The sequence below is a fragment of the Saimiri boliviensis genome, chromosome 9 (assembly GCF_048565385.1).
Source record: "Saimiri boliviensis isolate mSaiBol1 chromosome 9, mSaiBol1.pri, whole genome shotgun sequence".
Classification (NCBI taxonomy): Eukaryota; Metazoa; Chordata; class Mammalia; order Primates; family Cebidae; genus Saimiri; species Saimiri boliviensis.
In genome coordinates, this window is record NC_133457.1 from 9,838,726 (window position 1) to 9,857,677 (window position 18,952).

The window sequence follows — 18,952 nt, forward strand, 5'->3', positions numbered from 1 at the left end:
TCTAAAGTACACATAGACACATATATCTATATACATAAGCTGATATAAAATATGTGTGTGGCATTAAAATTTCTTGGGGGAGGCAATTACAAACAAACTGTCTACAAAGGCTCCTTATGAGAGCAAAAACAGGTTGAGAAACATTGTTCCATGGGATCCAATTGCTCTATTACTTTCTTTGTTGTTTGCTTTTGAGACGGAGTCTTGCACTGTCGCCCAGGCTGGTACACAGTGGCGTGATCTCAGCTCACTGCAACCTCTGCCTCCCAGGTTCAAATGATTCTCCTGCCTCAGCCTCCCAAGAAGCTAGGATTACAGGTGCCTGCCACCACACCTGACTAATTTTTTTGTATTCTTAGTAGAGACGGGGTTTCACCGTTGGCCAGGTTGGTCTTGAACTCCTGACCTCGTGATTTGCCTGCCTTGGCCTCCCAAAGTGCTGGGATTACAGGTGTAAGCCACTGCACAGGGCTGTTTGTTTTTCAAGACAGAGTTTCACTCTTGTGGCCCAGGCTGGAGTACAATGGCGTGATCTCGGCTCACTGCAACCTCCACCTCCCGGTTCAAGCGATTCTCCTACCTCAGCCTCCTGAGTAGATGAGATTACAAGCGCCTGCCACCATGCCTGGCCAATTTTTATATTTTCAGTAGAGACAGGGTTTCACCATGCTGGCCAAGTTGGTCTCGAACTCCTGACCTCAGGTGATCCACCTGCCCCAGCCTCCCTAGTTGCTGGGATTACAGGCATAAGCCACTGTGCCAGGCCACTCTACTACTTTTTTAAGGGCCATTAAAGTAAGCTTGCATTTCAAAATAACAGGTGTCTATTATTCCCAGCCCAGCCCCTTCTCTATTTTCCTCATCTATAAATTTAATTGCTTATTAGATATTGTTACGTGAAGCTCCTCAAACTAACCATGACTAAATACTAAACTCATCACCTTTTCCCCACAACCTGCCTGTCCTTTGTGTTTCCTATTTCAGTTCATGAAACTATATTAATTAAACTCCAGAATCATCCTGGCTCTTTCTTTTTCCTCACATCCCAGATCTACCTAACCTTCCACCAAATCCTTTTTTTTTTTTTTTTTTTGGAGACAGGGTCTCCCTCTGTCACCCAGGCTGGAGTGCAGTGGCACAATCTCGGCTCACTGCAACCTCCGCCTCCCAGGTTCAAGCGATTCTCCTGCCTCAGCTTCCTGAGTAGCTGGGATTAAAGGCATCTGCCACCATGACTAACTAATTTTTGTATTTTTTGTAGAAATGGGGTTTCACCGTGTTGGCTAGGCTGGTCCCAAACTGCCGGCCTCAAGTGATCCACCTGCCTTGGCCTCCCAAAGTGCTGAGATTATAGGCTCACACCACCGCACCCAATCCTATAGATTGTATTTTTTTCATAAATTCACTGACTTCTCCCCATCAGCACTACAACTTGCATAGAAAACATGAAAACCATAAATGCATATTAAAAACCTTTCCTTGTTTGTACTTAAAACATTTCATGTAATCTGAAAGAACTAAAGTTGGCATCGTACCTCCATGCTGGAGGGCATGTTTCTACATTCACAGAAACAATTACTCTTACATTCACTGGCAGTGGATCTATCAGCCATTTCATGTGTTTTTCAACTTGCTTAAAAATATAAAGACAAAATTCAATCTATTAATCAAAATATTTCAAAACAATCCAATAATAGCTCCCCAAATAAAATGAAATTCTCATTAAGTTTATCTAATTAAGGGCAAAAATCTTATTTTGGGGTCATTTATTTTAGAATTTTAAAAGAACAAGTAGCAAAACATCACCAATTTGAACTATGCACATGTAAGGAAATGCGAAGGCCCCAAAAATATGTCAAAACAAATAGTCTTTGCTAATTGTGTAAATTCAGTTGGTCTTTCTCAATAAGATATTAGTGTCTGTGGGCTTACGGTATATTTTTTTAATCCGTTTCCTCCCTAGAAATGAAGCAGAAAGGTAAAAAATAACATTATATTTTCTTCTGACAAACATATAATTTATATGCCTGCTCTAGCCATTACTGAATTCTCATCTCTTTCTGAGCGTATCAATAGGTAACAAATGAAAAACGGTACCTGAACTTGATCTATAGAATCAATAATGATGATGATGCTGCCTTGATGACGAGCAGACAGTTTTTCCAGCCAACGTGGAAATTCTTCCAGAAGCTTAGCAGGATCCAGTGTTAGAGCAGAGACTGACCAAGAGTGCTGCATCAACTACGAGGTAAGAACGTACACAAACTGAAGTCATTACACTTCACCCGAGCTGGGGGAAACATTTCTATTCCTACTTCTTTATAAACCAAAATCAAGTCACCAAGAGGACCTGATTATATCGGATATGATTTTTAACTGTATACAAAATCAAAACAGGTGGATAATATTGAAAACTGGTTTACCAGTAGGTACTTACTAGTCTCAACAATTTCTGAATCTAAATAAAATTCTGTAATTAAAAGATGGCATACTCTACCTTTAGAGTTAGCCGTTTAATAATTAAGGAGGACTCTGAGCTGGTTGACATGGGCCTTCCCACAAAATGGGAAAGAATCAGTGTGCTGGGGGAATTCTTCTGCTGTAACTGAATCCTGAAAGAAAGGGAGAGAACTTTTATAAAACTGATAAAGCTCCTTGACTGTCAATAAAAAAAGAATTCACAATGCAGTAAACATCAAATATTGCTTAACTGAGCAATGAGATGGTCAGTTACTTTCAAATAAATATGGAGATTTGTTTTTATTCCACTTTTAAATCATCCTAAATAATCTTTTAAAAAATTGGAGATTCACTTTAATTACAAATGGATGTTAATTAACATAAACCAAAGTACTTTATATATGAGGGTAAGGTATTAGTAAAATAAGCATTAACTTTTAAATAAAAATTCCTATTAGAGGAAAATTTGTAAGGTACAAAAATATTATTTTCCAAACATAACTTTAAATAAAAGAGTAATAAAAAGGAAACAACTACATATGCTAACTCATCAATGCAAATAATTATGAATGAAAGAAAATATTTTTACTGCTTGTTTTTAAATAACATAATAAAATAATACAGTTTATTAGCTTATATGAAACTTAGTCCATAATTCAAGGAACTAGAGTGCATTCATGGTAAAGGTTATCCTTAATTTTAATATTCTGTAGAACGTATTTCACTATAATCTGTTTTTGTCTTGTTTCAAATATTTAAAATCTTTTTTTTTTTTTTTTTTTTTTTTTTTTGAGACAGAGTTCCGCTCTTGTTACCCAGGCTGGAGTGCAATGGCGCGATCTCGGCTCACCGCAACCTCCGCCTCCTGGGCTCAGGCAATTCTCCTGCCTCAGCCTCCTAAGTAGCTGGGATTACAGGCACGCGCCACCACGCCCAGCTAGTTTTTTTGTATTTTTAGTAGAGACGGGGTTTCACATGTTGACCAGGATGGTCTCGATCTCTCGACCTCGTGATCCACCCGCCTCGGCCTCCCAAAGTGCTGGGATTACAGGCTTGAGCCACCGCGCCCGGCCAAATATTTAAAATCTTAATGAAACTTTAAAATAAAGCCAGTAATTAAAAATAAAGGCATATTACTCTATAATCCACCTAATTAACATGTCACGTGTTATATGACACGTTAATCACATATGATCACTTCCTTACATAGCACTCTCATATGTCTTACCTATGATTTATAAACATAATCATGAATGCTCATGCTTCCTATTCCTTTCTTGTTCTGTGTCTTCTCTCTGACACTGAAATTCTATGGATTTCAGGGCATTGTACTATTGTTTTACTCCTTTGAACTTTTAAAATGTTTTATGTAGGCCACACAGGAAGGCAGGCATGCAATACATTTTGTTGAATAGACTCAGTAATTCAAACAATGACAACAACAATTTAATTGCACTGCATCATACCACTTGGATAAAAGAAGAGACTTTCCAGAACCTGGTCCTCCAGACACCAGAAGAGGTGGAATTGGGGCTGGTGCTGCCACTAGATCATTAAGGCGTTGGTAATACTAAAAAAAAAAAAGAATTTAAATTGTAAGGAAGCACATGCCTCTGAGACTACTGAATTTCTGATTATTCTCTGAAAACACTGGAGAAAAGCTTCATGAGAAAATGAAATTTACTTTCAGTTGACAGCACCCTCATAATTGCCTATTTTTATGGCTGGCAAAAACTTGGCTAAACTAGTAAACTAAGAATGGGCCCCAATTTCTTCTACACATAGTACTGCTGTAAATTAACGGGTAAAGGATAACATTTCAGGTCTCTGTGTGGTTTTGCAACACTCAAATGTTTGCAGAATGTTGCAGGGAGCTCACTGTAGCCCCAAACCACAGAATGTATCACAGAGGACCTTGAAGGTACTGGCAGGTGACCTAGATCTCATGGTCAGAGCAACAAACACCTGTCCTGGGAATCACCTCAGTTTCTGGGGGTTGCTGAAAAAAGGTCCAAAAAAGGGCAGTTTTCATCTGGGGACTTGAAGTCTCTCAATCTGCCCAAGAGAATCAGGTTAGCTTAGGCTGCCTGAGATATTTTTGAAACTAACTGAGTTCTGTGTAAAGTCCAAGAACTCATATTTTCCAAGCTTTCCCCAGAAACTCAAAACTGGTACAGAGCTGAAAAGGATACACTCATAAACCAAAATATCTTAGTATTTATTAAGGAGTTTCCAAAGTTATCTTGAGAGGTGAGTTATTCTTAAGTGTACCAACTGCCTAAATGACAGCTGATGAGGAATTTAAAAAAGTATATAGTAAGTAGTTTGCAGCCAGCTTTAGGCTAGTTTTAGAGTAGCACAATTCTCCAGCAACTATAATAAACTACTTGGTATAGTTTTTCCATCAATTTTTCTACTTGTTATACTTAATTAACAAGCAGAAAATTTCTCTCTCTAAAGAATATATTCCCCAGGAACTCAAATAATTTGGAGAGATATGATACTTCCAAAGGAGCAAAGAAAGTATTAATTTACTACCTCCTAAGTGCTAACGACTTAGTTTGTGGTCCCACAGAAAGTTCAGTTCTAGGATCCATGCTTCCTAAGTTAAGACTCCTTGCAATAAAAGAAAAACCACTGGATTTGGAGTCAGGAGAGAACTAGGTTCAACTCCCAGATGTGCAGTCTACTCACTGTGTACTCTTAGGCAAAACGTAATCTGAACTTCAGTTTCTTTATTTATAAAATAACAATAGCAATACTTGTCGTAAAATAATGACTAACATTTATCCTGTGCAAGGCACTATGTTAAGTACTTTATCTGCATCATCTGGTTTAATCCTTGCAACAACCCTAGGAGCTAGGTACTATTAGTTATTCTCATTTTACAGCCAAGAAAGTCAAAGTTCAGAGTGGCCAAGTAACTTGAAGAAATCTAGTTAGTAAATGATGGAACCAGGACATTAACAGTCTAAATCAGGCGTCCCCAAACTACGGCCCATGGGCCGCATGTGGCCCCCTGAGGCCATTTATCCGGCCCCCCGCCGTACTTCAGGAAGGGGTACCTCTTTCATTGGTGGTCAGTGAGAGGAGCACAGTATGTGGCGGCCCTCCAACGGTCTGAGGGACAGTGAACTGACCCCCTGTGTAAAAAGTTTGGGGACACCTGGTCTAAATTATAAAAGTTGTGTAAAAATACAACTGATAATATTAGCTATTATAATATTACTTACAATACTCGTGCTTACATTAATTTTTAACTATTAAGTATTAAATTTTCCTTGAACTTGCACATAGATTTCATTGTATACTTCAAGTTCTGATCATTTGTTTAGATATTTAAGGAGGATGTTGGTAAGACTGATAAAGAAGGACTTGTCTGCCTGTTTCATGAACTACTGTGCTTTGTTTTCTAAATGTAATATTTTGATTCAAGAATTGGAAGAAAAGATAGACTTATTATTCTTTTTTCTTTTTTTAAAAAGACAGGGTCTTGCTCTGTTGCCTAGGCTGGAGTGTAGGGGCATGGTCATGGCTCACTGCAGCCTTGACCTCCGGTGCTCAACTGATCCTCCCACCTCAGCCTCCCAAGTAGCTGGGATTACAGGCGTATACTACCATGCCTGGTTAACTTTTGTATTTTTTGTAGCGACAAGATTTCACTGTGTTGCTCAGGCTAGTTTCAAATTCCTGGGCTTAAAGCAATCTGTGTGCCTCAGCCTCCCAAAGCGTTGGGATTACAGGCATGAGCCACTGCACCTGGCCTCAGCCTTACTATCCTTACCAAGTTTCCTAGCTGTCCTAATCCTGGTCTGGGTGGGTTACAGATGGTGGCATAATAAATATGTGATTGATAAATTCTAGTTTGTAACTAAAAATGTTTGGTTTTTATAAGCATATTTGAATCTCACGTATCTTTCTTATGACACAAACCTAAGCACGTTTCAACATGGATAATCAAGCCATGAGATTAGCCAATACAATCACAAACCTTAACTATATTTAGATGAAAATACAATCATAGTACAGCCTTTAGGTGGTGACAGATCTTTGTTGGAATAATACTCCAAGCACTTACTTTCTCAAATCCCAACTCATGGGCTGAATTAGAAGCCTGCTGAAAAGTTTCCATTTGCTCTTGTTCATCATGGATGTCCCACAGAACATCACCAAAATCATCTTCCTCTGGAATGGAATCCTCACTGCCCAAATCCTTGGACTCCAGATCTGTGTTCTCAAAACCCAGTATGTCCTGAACACAAAGAACAACCACACAAAAATGAATGAAGAAAATAAAGATCTTACAGCAGGGGTGAGCAACCAGGCCCTAAGTGGGCTTCACCTACTTTCAGGAGGGCAAGTTCAAACCTACAGCCTTTGTATAATAAACCTATAACTACAATAAACATAACTATAAAATAAACATGAATTTAAAAACAAAAGAAAGAAAAATGTTAAAATAATAGAAACAAATGCCTCTTTTTATAAAAAATAAAATTAAAGGAATATTTGAATTCCATGAAATTTGTTTTCTGAAAAATATTACACAACATCTTTGGTTGTATCTGGCTGGTGAATAGTTATAAAGTACCAATTACTAGGAAATATGCTATATAATAATCGAATTACTAAGAGATGTGATTTCTTGGCATCAAGTATTTCTACTTTCATATCTAGTCTTTATAGTAAGTTACTAAAAATATATTCTCCTTTAAGCACTGATGGTAAGTACCTTCACTTTCACTTGCTGTCATTCATTCTGCTCAATTAATTTTATTAATCTTGGTCCCAAAATTCACAAGATTGTGGAGAAGAGCAAATTTCATAAAGACAATCTTTATACTAGAGAGCACCATACAAAATGCGTTACCAGATGTCATAACATTACGTTCTAGGGCCCACTCTTTTCCTCTAATAATAAACCTCCATACTTCCTATTCCTCAAACAGGGTCCCTGGTTGCCTAGGGGAGGTGTCAGAAGGTGTGCGCAACCACAGGCTAAACATGGTACATCTTCCTACTGTGCCCATTTTGCTTGAGGATGAGGGGAGTAATAAATTACCATTATTACTATTTTCTCTCTCTTTTTTTGAGACAAAGTCTCACTCTGTTGCCCACGCTGGAGTGCAGTGGCACGATCTTGGTTCACTGCAACCTCCGCCTCCCAGGTTCAAGTGATTCTCATGTCTGAATCTCCTAAGTAGCTGGGATTAGGATTACAGGTGCCTGCCACCACGCCCAGCTAATTTTTGTATTTTTAGTAGAGATGGGGTTTCACCATGTTGGTCAGGCTGGTCTTAAACCCCTGACCTCAGGTGATCCACCCACCTTGGCCTCCCAAAGTGCTGGGATTACGGGCATGAGCCACTGTGCCCGGCCTATTACTATTTTTCTCTAATATATAATTTAAAATTATTTTTTATATTGAACACAGACAGACATAATATCAGGCAGAATATATAACTTAAATAAATTTTTAAGATAGCACATGAAACTTCATAGAGACTTCCAGCTCAAGGCCCCTCCCTGGTCCAGGTTCCCATTCCCCGTGGAGGCATGCTTTCACCCTCCTCTTCTGTTAGGGGTAACACGGTGGGAAAACCTGAGAAGAACTTTCCTAATACATAAAAATTCAAAGGGTACACCGAGGAGCCTCCCTATTGAATAAAATGAACCTTTTCTCTCAAATAGTTTTTAGCTAGCGCTTTTGTAATATGTTGTACACTTAGCTACTGAAGCATCAAACAGTTCTGAGACAGATGACAGAGAAAGATATTAATACATGATCCCAGTAATACCACGAGCATACCACAGGATGGACTCCCAACAGAAACAACAGTGCTTTCCTCGGTTACTGTGTTCAGAAAGATAAGCAAGGGGTTTTCTCTGGAAAATTCAGTTTTATAGAAAGCGATCTTAAAATATTTTAGATGAAATCTTACAAAGAATGCATATTTACCTGTTTAATAATCTTTTCTACACAAACGTAAGTTTTATATACTCCTTCTGCAGGATCTCCTGAGTGATCAATGATCTGGAAAAAAAGTTTAAGAATAACAAGAAAAACCATAAAATCAGAAGGAAGTGGTGGTAAATATTTTCATAGTGCTTCTGTGATAGGAACTATTCTAAATATTTAACACGTATTACGTCATTTATCTTCACAACAACCTTAAGAAAGATACTATTACCCATTTTATAGAAGAGAAAACTGAGTCAAGGTAAGTACCTTGTCCAGGGTCACACAAGGGATTTAATGTGAAAAATGGAGCAATAAAACAAGAAGTATACATTTTTTTTCCCTGTCTCCAAATTTTCTCTTATGTATTTCCATACCACTTAATATATTTACCCTTCAAAATGCATCAAAATCTGGCCGGGCACGGTGGCTCACGCCTGTAATCCCAGCACTCTGGGAAGCCAAGGTGGGTGGATCACAAGGTCAAGAGATCGAGATCATCCTGGCCAACATGGTGAAACCTTGTTTCTACTAAAAACACAAAAATTAGCTGGGCATGATGGTGCGTGCCTCTAGTCCCAGTTACTAGGGAGGCTGAGGCAGGAGAATTGCTTGAACCTGGGAGACGGAGGTTGCAGTGAGCACAGATCACACCACTGCACACCAGCCTGGTGACAGAACGAGACTTCATCTCAAACCCCGCCCCCTCCAACAAAACAAAAATGTATCAAAATCCAATTTTATGTCAGTAAAGCTACAATTCTACAAAGGACAAAAGCAAAATAGTATTTTACCATGTCTTTCTAGTTTTACTAGTCTAACTGAATTTGCTGAAAGAAGAAAGCCCAATCTGTAAGAACATGTATATTGCTACAAATAATTAATATTTGATAACAGAATAGGGCAATTAGTTTACAATGCATACCAAGTGAACAAGCATGGAGATTTACCCTATATTTACATTTATAATCATGGTAGAGAGATCTTATTTCACTCCTATTTTATAAAATAAACTCATTCTTCTAGCATACTAAATTTTTTAAAGAGTTATAGAATAAATAGAATAAAAAAGATAAGTTAATCTTTTTTTTGTGGTGGGATTACAGGCCTGAGCCACTGTGCGCAGCCTACTACTATTTTTTTCTAATATATAATCTAAAATTGTTTTTTATATTAAACACAAACATGACATAATATCAGGCAGAATATATAACTCACAAAAATTTATACTTTAAATTTATTTAAATATAAATAAAATCATATTTATTCATATTTAAATAAATTAAATAAATTTTATTTGTTTAATTAAAACAAAGAATGAAATGGCTCTGGAGATTGTAATAAAAATACACTTCCTTTTTGTTTTAGCCTCTTTAGTTTTATATGTCATGCTAGTCTCAAGCTATCTTTTCAATACTAAATGATAGAAAGAAAAATGCTAGTATTTCCACTTGATTTTATTTCCTGGCTGGGCACAGGGAAATGAAATCTCTGTGAAAATCCTATAGTTGTTTTCCATTGTATTATTCACATTAACTACAGACATTTACCAAGTTACCTCCATGTACAGTAATAAAAAGGCTATAATGTCTATTCTAAAAATTATCCCAACATGCATCTAGGAATGATCAAATTTCTCTCATCCCATCATCAGCTTTTTGCTTTCCCCAATGCTCTCAGGAAAGGTCACTATAAAAAGTCTCCTCCTGCAGCGTGGGCAACGTGAGACCCCATCTCTACAAAAATTTTAACAAAGTAGCCAGGGTGTGCCTGTAGTCCCAGGTGGGAGGATTCCTTGATCTCTGAGCCCAGGAGTTTGAAGCTGCGATGAGCTATGAACATGCCACCATACTCCAGCCTGTGTGACAGAGTGAGAGTCTGCCGCTTAAAAAAAGATATTTCCTTCTGACACTGATCCTTGGTCAGTGGACAGAAGAACACTGTGCTTGGGAGAGCAGCACAAAATACCATCTGATCATTCAGATCCTATTTCTGCTAGCCACACATAGTGATTTATTTCTCTCTTTTTCTTACAACTCACAACCCACCTGTTAAGAAAGTCTATTGGTTCTACTGCCAAAATTTACTCCGAATCCTACCACTTCTCATTATTTCCTCTACCACCACCCTGCTTGGAGCCACCAGCATCTCAGACTCTGCACACGACCCCTGAACGACTGCCTATTTTCAACATGGCAGGCAAAAAGCTCATTGTCAGCTGATCATGCCAGCCCTCGTTCTGTTGCTGACAGTCCTGCAACAGCTCCCCATCTCATTCCAAGTGAAAAGCCAATGTCCTCAAAATGGCCTCCAGGGTTCTTCACAATCGGTGAGGCCTCCTCACCTCCTACGCCCCTCACTATCTGCTCCAGCCACACTGGTTTCTCTCCCCGCCCCAGACATGCCAGGCTCAGGTCCACCTCAGGGCTTCTGCTCCAGCTTTTCCCTCAGCTAAGTGTGTTCTTCAAAAATGCCTATGAATTTTACCTTGGCTTTGTTGGTCTTGTTTAGATTAGAGACTTGATCGATCAATTGCTGGACGGAGTCAGAACTGACTTTTCCATCTTCCAAACGATGACAGATTAATCGTGGTTTTCCTTCCGGGTTTTTCAGAAAAGCTTCTTCACAGTCTTCCAATAAAAGGCTAGATCGGAAATCAGCATGGTGGCAGCAAGCAGTTAGTTAATCAACCTAAGTGCCAATAACGGAGTTTTACTACAGTGACAAGTGGCCAGAAAAGGCCCAACTGCAGAACAAGTGAAGCTTTCCGAAAACAGATGTGTCATGGCTCTCTTCCAGCTTGGTCTTAAAATATAATACATCCATTAGCCAACAGTGAGGATAAATATAATTTTGCATTAAATTATAAAGCATATATAATTTTATTTTTTAAACCTAAAAAAGATCTCAAAAACACTCTTTTTTTTTTTTTTTTTTTTTTTTTTGAGACGGAGTTTCGCTCTTGTTACCCAGGCTGGAGTGCAATGGCACGATCTCGGCTCACCGCAACCTCCGCCTCCTGGGTTCAGGCAATTCTCCTGCCTCAGCCTCCCGAGTAGCTGGGATTACAGGCACGTGCCACCATGCCCAGCTAATTTTTTTGTATTTTTTTTTAGTAGAGACGGGGTTTCACCATGTTGACCAGGATGGTCTCGATCTCTCGACCTTTCAAAAACACTCTTAAACTTGGCTCAAAATAATGGACCAGACTCATGAGACTTTGAAAATAGATGGCAAACAAAATTCCATTTACCAATGTTTAATTTTGAAGGTAAACATTGGTAAATGGAATTTTGTTTGCCATCTATTTTCCTGTGATTTTGGAATATAAGCAAGAAGGATGTCGCACACAGTGAGGTGCACAGGCACCATCCAGGGCAATGGCCAGGCTCCTGCACTGCTTTTCCAGGGGTTCTTCTTAATGCCTTTAATTTGACCCACCTCCCTTCATGGCGGAATCACAGGAGAAATCTCTTGCAATAAAAGATGGGAACTGAAATATGGTGAGTTCAGGAGAGGCCTTCAGTCCAGAAAAAGGTTTCAAAAATGAGGAATTCTTTGCTCCTGATGGGCCCTCCTTCATTACGTCAGCACCCTTGTTGGGCAGACCAGGCTAAGAATGCTTGAGCCTACGTAGGAGGAGAGGTGCTTCTCTGTTTGGATGGCAGACCCAAAGTTTCCAGAGTTTTCTCTTTCCCAGTCCTTTCAGCCTTTCCTCATCAAATAAATGACCCGATTCCTTATATCCAGTATATACTACAAGGAAGATCTGGGGGCAGGCTGGAGGAGGTTGGGGGACTGGCAAAAACCTTGACTGAGGTCAAAGTAAAAAAAAAAACCCAAAAAACAACTTTTTTACAGGGAACCAAAATTATATTTTTAACAAAAATTCTAGAAAAATCCTAGAACAATCTGCTGAGGCCTCTCTCTCTCCTTCCCTCCTTTCTTTTTTGCTCTTTTTCTTTCTTTTTGAGACAGAGTCTCACTCTGTCACCCATCCTGGAGTGCAGTGGTGCAATCACAGCTTCAACCTCCTGGGCTCAACTGATCCTCCCACATCAGCCTCCTGAGGAGCTGGGCCCACAGGCACACACTATGCTCAGCTAATTTTTGCATTTTTTGTAGAGATAGGGTTTCACCATGTTTTTCAGGCTAGTCTTAAATTCCTGGGCTCAGGTGATCCTCTCACCTTGGCCTCCCAAAATACTGGGATTACAGGCATGAACCACTGCGTGCAGCCCACATTTACTGGGGTTTTCTATACAACAAAGGACACTGCAACCAATCCCCTTTCTAGAAAGCATTAGATGAAAGTTGTCTAGAGAAGCAAATTTTGTGGGGAGTGTGTGTGTAGAAGGGAGATACTATATAATTCGGAATTTGCAAATAAAAGTACTAGCCCAAAATAAATAAAAAATAAGAAATGTTCTACGGTGTATTTCTGTGCCAATCCAATCTATTCAAACCACAGAAGTTTTCTATGTTAAAATCATTCTGACGATGTTCTACAGAAATTTTGAATTTCAGTGGTTCATTTATCAATGCTTTGGGGGAAAAGTCTGAGGCCCACTAGAAGATCAAAGAGTGGGTGTTCTGTTCAAGCACATGTTTGTATTTCAAAACCACTCCCTATAATACTGACCCATGGGGCTCAGATAAAGTGCTGATCTCTGGGATTTTATTCAAATAATTTGGAGGAAGGGAAGCAGATGGTGCAGATGAAACAAACTAGTCATGAGTTCGTAATTGCTGAGGTTAGATAGTACACCAGGCCAGCTAATATGTTGATAAACTGCACGTTAGGATCCCTTCAGAAAGTAGCCTGAGCAGACAAAAATGCAGGGGAGTTGCTGCTAGAGAAGATGCAGCTTTGTGGGGTGGAGGAGTTAAAACAGTGAGGCTGGAGCATAATGAAAAAAAGTTCCATTACAGAATAAACAAGAGCTTCCACTTGTCTAAATTCTATAAGGCAACTCCTCAGGTGATTGGGTTAAAAAAAAAAAAAGTTGAAGGAAACCAGTAACAGGGCCTAACAAGTCCTAAAAGGTGATTTTATTACTCTTTAGGCACAGAAGCCTCCCCAAGAGGGAACTCTTCTCCCTTGAGAAAGACTGATGATGCTCTGAGGAAAACCAGTCACAGTCACCCCTCTGTGTTGGTGTGCAAAGGAAGAGACACCTCTCCTTCTACGTAGGTTCAAGTAGTCTTAGTGAGTCTGGTCTGCCCCCAACAAGGGTGCTGATGTAATGAAGGAGAGCCAATCAGAGGCAAGGAATTCCTCATTTTTAAACCTTTATCTGGAATATTCCTACTCAGCCAGCTTCTCCTGGACTCGCCATATTTCAGTTCCCGTCCAACACTGTAGGAGATTTCTCCTGGGATTTTTCTCCTCCCATGAAGGGAGGTGGGTAAAATTAAAGGCATTAAAGAAGAATCCCCTGGAAAAGCAGTGCAGGAACCTGGCCTTTTCCCTCTAATGCACCTTCTTCGGTCAATGACATCGACAGGCACAGGGCCTGTGCATCTCACTAAGCGTGACTTCCTGCCTACCTTCCCATGCCTACTAAGCATGTTGTTAGCATAGCTTGCTCCAAATCCAATCATATCACACCTCAAACCCATAAATTATTAGCTTCATAATTTCTTATATGAGGCCTGAATGGTGCGAGAAGCCAGTATAGTATCTTCAAGTGACTCAGTGGGTACCATCTGCACACAGGGAATAATTATTGACCAGGAAAGTGTTTCCCCATGGAGCTTCCAAGCTGCTCAGGTGGTGCTTTTCTAGATTCATCTTTTTGGCAGGATGGGGTTGTCATTAGGGTAGGTGAAGGCACAATCTGAGAGAAATACAGGCTCCAAACAGCCCCTGTTTGTGGTGTGAAGCCCATCCCCACTGCCATACCTCTTGACAGGCATAAATGAAACAAATAATCAAAATCATAAGCAACTGGAATAAGAAAAGTTTAAGTAAAATAAGGCCAAAGCAGAGACTAAAAAGATTTAATTTAAAAAATTAAAATCCTTATTTCTTTAACAAGAATAAAATTTTAAAAAATGTACTCTATAAAATTTTACTAAAAGGAGATAAACAGAAATCTACTAAGCAAAAGTAATTAAATATGAAATAAGAGGGGAGGAAAACATTAAGAATAGTTTAAAATTAGAAAAGAAAAAAAATGTTAAAAGTGTAAAAATAATGTATACAATGTTTTATTAAAAAGTAAGGGACTTCTTTCTTGGTTTTTGAGACAGGGTCATGCTCTGTCACCCAGAAACTTCCCTTAATATAAAGAAAAAACCAAAATGGTTTTACAGATCAAAGATAAGAACTAGAAAAAATAATTTAACAACCAATAACATACATTACCAAGTACGATAAAAAAACTACTCAATTATTAATATGACATATCCTTAATAAATATAAAAATAGGGAACGAAAAGGGAAGGAGTGGATAGCAATGAAACCCAACTGAAGGCAATCAAGTTGAAGAACTCCTTAAGGATATTCTAGATGAAGGCTCATTGTCCAGGTAGTTTTCTGTTCACCTGGCCACTCGGCAAAGTCTGAAGAATCAACAATGGGTTATACCGCAGGGAAACTGGTGAAAGTTAAGGCCCTATGTATATCTATACACTGTTAAAGTCAGAGTTGGTCACAATTGAAAAAGCAAAATGCTTTAGAAGGGTTAAATTTAGACAGTACATCTAGAAAGAAAATTTAACCTCTTATTAAACTTCTTCGGTCCTTTATCTCCATATCTAACTGGTGAAAAAAATCTTGACTCACAGACAAGATTCATTAGCATGATTATATTCACATAATAAGAACATTGTTCACTTTACTGGGTCTATTTAAATAGTAAGCGCCTCACAGCATGTAAATTATGATTCAACACCTATACAAGTGATCAAGTACATGAACTTCATATGTAACATATAAAGTTCAAATGCTTCTGAGTTTATATCCAAAGAAAGAAAACAATGAAGGTTAATGTTGATTACTGAAATTAAGGGTTATTAACTTTTTCTGTAGAAGACCAGATAGTAAACAGCTAAGGTTTTGTAGGACATATGGTTTCTGTTGTAACGATTCAACTTTGCTATTGTAGTATGAAAGCAGCTGTAGAAAATACATGAATGAATGAATGTGGCTGTGTTTCAATAAAACCTTGTTTACAAAAACAGACTCCTGGCTAGATTTGGCCCTTGGGCTATAATTGCCAAACTCTGATTAAAATAGCTTTAAATTAATGATTTTGATCATATTACCTATGAAACAAGTCTAACAGCATAAAATTTTTAATTATTTTATTTAAGTGTGAAACAGTTGTAGAATTTCATGGATTGTTTTTTATTATAAGGATGCAATTAAAATTTGTCTTTGAAGTTTGTTTGCCAATCTCAATTCTATTCACAGCTTACTGCTTATAATAAATTATACTTTGTTTCAGCTTACCTTGGTAATGTTAAGTGAATAAACAAAATAACTAAAGAACTTTTCTCGATTTCCCATTTTCTTACAGTGAGATATTGATTTTCAACATCTATTGGAAAATAGACAGCATGGAAAAAATATCCCATTGTCTCGCACATTCTCTTAAGTTTAGGTGAATAGTCCTAAAAACAAATGAAAACATGTAAAAGCTTCATGTATTTAACTAAAGATCTAGTGAGATTCATACTACTTAAAATAAAAAGCATGCTTTAAAACAGGTTATACTGGATATCTTTTCATAAAAAATTTTAAAAATCACACTTTAAAGAAAATCTTAAAGAGAAAAGGCAAAATTCTCACAAATAAAAATAATAATAGCTTAGCAACTTGGCCATTTTCTAGCTGAGAAATGACTTATTTCAGAACAACGGGGGACAGTATTAGGCTGTTTTGCTTTGTTATTTCTTTTTGTTATTATTACTACGAACAATCTGTTTTATGGTCATAGAGAGTGCAAAATATAGATCCACAGATCTGTATAGTAAAAAAAAATCCACCATGAAACATCAGAATGCTAAAGCAGAGAGATGTAAGTCAAAAACACATAAATCTATAATTAGGTTACTAAGTAATGATGACTATTATTATGAAAGAAATTAGTAATATCCTCAAAATGTTCTTGGGAACAACATATTCAATTACTGGATGGAAGCTTTGGGCTTTAAAATATTTTATCTTTTTACTAAAATCGAATAATCTCACAAAGGAAAGCTACATGAATTAGGTAACCAACAACAGGGAAGATGTTAATATAGCAGGTACAGCATGTGACACACAGACTCAATAAAATTCCCTTGGAACGCTGCTAGGCAAGCTTTTTATATAAAGGGTCAGATAGCAAATATTTCTACAAAAATAATAATAGCTTAACGACTTGGCTGTTTTAGCAGGGATTTTTGCGGTTTATTTGGTTTCTATCACAATTTACTCTGCCATTGAATTGCTGCTGTAATGCAGCCATGGATGACATGTAAACAAATGAGTGTGGCAATGTTCTAATAAAACTTGAAAGACACTAAAATTTGTATTTCATATAATTTTCATACGTTACAAAATATTATTCTGCTTTTGATTTTTTCCTACCATTTAAAATGTGAAAACCAATCTTATCTCTGGGCCATTTAAAACAGGCAGCAGGCCAGATTTCACCACAAGGCTATAGTGACCCTGCCTTAGAATAACTCCCAACAACTGCCTTGGAAAATTTAAACCACGGTAAGGAGAAAATTTTATTATCTGAGACAGACTCGAGGATAGAGGTGGCAGAGAAAGTAAAGTAGACACAATCAACAAGAGTCGTAAACATTGTGGAGAATATACAATGAAATGTTCATAAAACAAGCCTAGGCATCACAATGAGGCCCTTTCTCTACAAAAAAATTTTTTTTAATTAGCCATATGTGGTGGTGTGTGCCTATAGTCCCAGCTGTTCTAGAGGACTGGGCGGGAGGATTGCTTGAGTTCATGAGTTTGAAGCTACAGTGAGCTAGGACTGCGCCACTGCCCTCCAGCCTAGGCAACAAAGCAAGACACTGTCTCAAAACAAGCAAACAAACACACAAACAAGAAAACTCCAGAAAGTTTCAACACCTTAGTTTGACATTTAAAACTAACTAAAACGAGTTAAGACCTTTTTCTGTCCTAGCTTGTCTTAGGAAAGTTAATTCCAGAAAGTAAAAATAAATAAATCAACCCTCAATTCACCACCTTTCTTTGCATATAATGCTGAAAAAATTGTCTCTTAAGACAAGCCCAAGATGCTTCCTGTTACTTTAAGACATATAATCTAGTAGTAAGAAACTATCTGGTTTAGATATAGTAGTATCAGAAATAGAACATAATATTAACTTATATTTTAAATTAGTAGATACAGAATTTATAAATATCCTCACCTTAAGGAAAAGATCCATCTCAGGCTGGGTTTCGTCTGTATAAATGAGGTAACATCTGACAGTGTTACTCCATAGAGAATGTGAAAACAGAGGAGTAACTTGTAATAAACTAGCTACAGCAATATCCCAATCATCTGAAAATAAAATTTCTCAAGTTCACACAAAAATTACCAAAACACATTTGATCATTCTAAAAAAGTTTAAGAAAGCGTAACAGGCATCACAGAATGGAATCTGACTTCACATGTTAATACTGCCATAGCTTCTAGAGTAATATATTCGAAGGCAATTAGTTTTCTATACTCAAATTCTATCCTAGGACTTGAAGCAATGAATGTCACCAGTGGTCCTTTCTGAGGCACCAGTGGTTCCAGTCAAGCGTGATGAAAAAATTTTACATGAGTTATTCAATTAGTTTGGTATTTAAAGTCAGTCTACATTCCCAGGAGGATCTATAGCTTTACTTTCTTATTATTCTTGAAATATAGTAAGTCAAAATAAAGCTCAAGAATGGCATAAAATGAAAAGTAGCCTTATGCTAACTATATTTAGTGAGAATAAAAATTTAAAACGTATTTGGATAATTCGAGAAGCACAATTTTAAACATGATTTTCATTTTGCTGATAGAGAAATAATTGTATGGTTTTAAGGAAAAAGAGTAGAACTACTTGTAACTTCTTAGGTCTGCACTGATATGGAAATTCTGAACAGATCTTAGAGCTATTCTGGACACTATGTTATATAAAAATAATAAAAATATTATTTTGAGTATGAATACAGTTTTCCCTCATTATGAATGGAGGATTGGTGCCAGTACCTCCTTTCAAATACCAAATCCACAGATGCACAGGTCCCTTATATAAAAACATGTGGTATTTGCATATAAACTAAATACATCCTCTCATGCCCTTTAAATCAAGCTTGTCCAATCTGCAGCTCATGAGCCTCAGATGGCCCAGGATGGCTTTGCAGCCCAACATAATATTATAAGACTTTTTTGCAATTTTTTTTTTGTTAGCTCATCAGCTATCATTAGTATTAGTATATTTTATGTGCAGCCCAAGACAATTCTTTCTTTCAATGTGCCCCAGGGAAGCTAAAAGACTGGATAACCCTGCTTTAATTAAATCATCTCTAGTTAT

The 18,952-nt window shown here is 37.7% G+C and overlaps 1 protein-coding gene across 5 annotated transcripts in view; it reads right to left on the minus strand.

The window, feature by feature from the left end:
• Positions 1–18,952, minus strand: part of NPHP3 (nephrocystin 3) — a 46,102-nt gene that overhangs the window by 21,396 nt on the left and 5,754 nt on the right. For all 5 annotated transcript variants that reach the window (XM_074405459.1, XM_074405458.1, XM_074405457.1 and 2 more), the window contains exons 5-13: positions 17,810–17,943; positions 15,879–16,039; positions 10,907–11,063; positions 8,420–8,494; positions 6,539–6,712; positions 3,927–4,030; positions 2,498–2,612; positions 2,098–2,241; positions 1,536–1,633 (exon numbers count right to left, since the gene is read on the minus strand). In XM_074405459.1, coding sequence (XP_074261560.1) covers positions 1,536–1,633; positions 2,098–2,241; positions 2,498–2,612; positions 3,927–4,030; positions 6,539–6,712; positions 8,420–8,494; positions 10,907–11,063; positions 15,879–16,039; positions 17,810–17,943 — 1,162 coding nt within the window. The remainder of the gene's footprint in view (positions 1–1,535; positions 1,634–2,097; positions 2,242–2,497; positions 2,613–3,926; positions 4,031–6,538; positions 6,713–8,419; positions 8,495–10,906; positions 11,064–15,878; positions 16,040–17,809; positions 17,944–18,952) is intronic.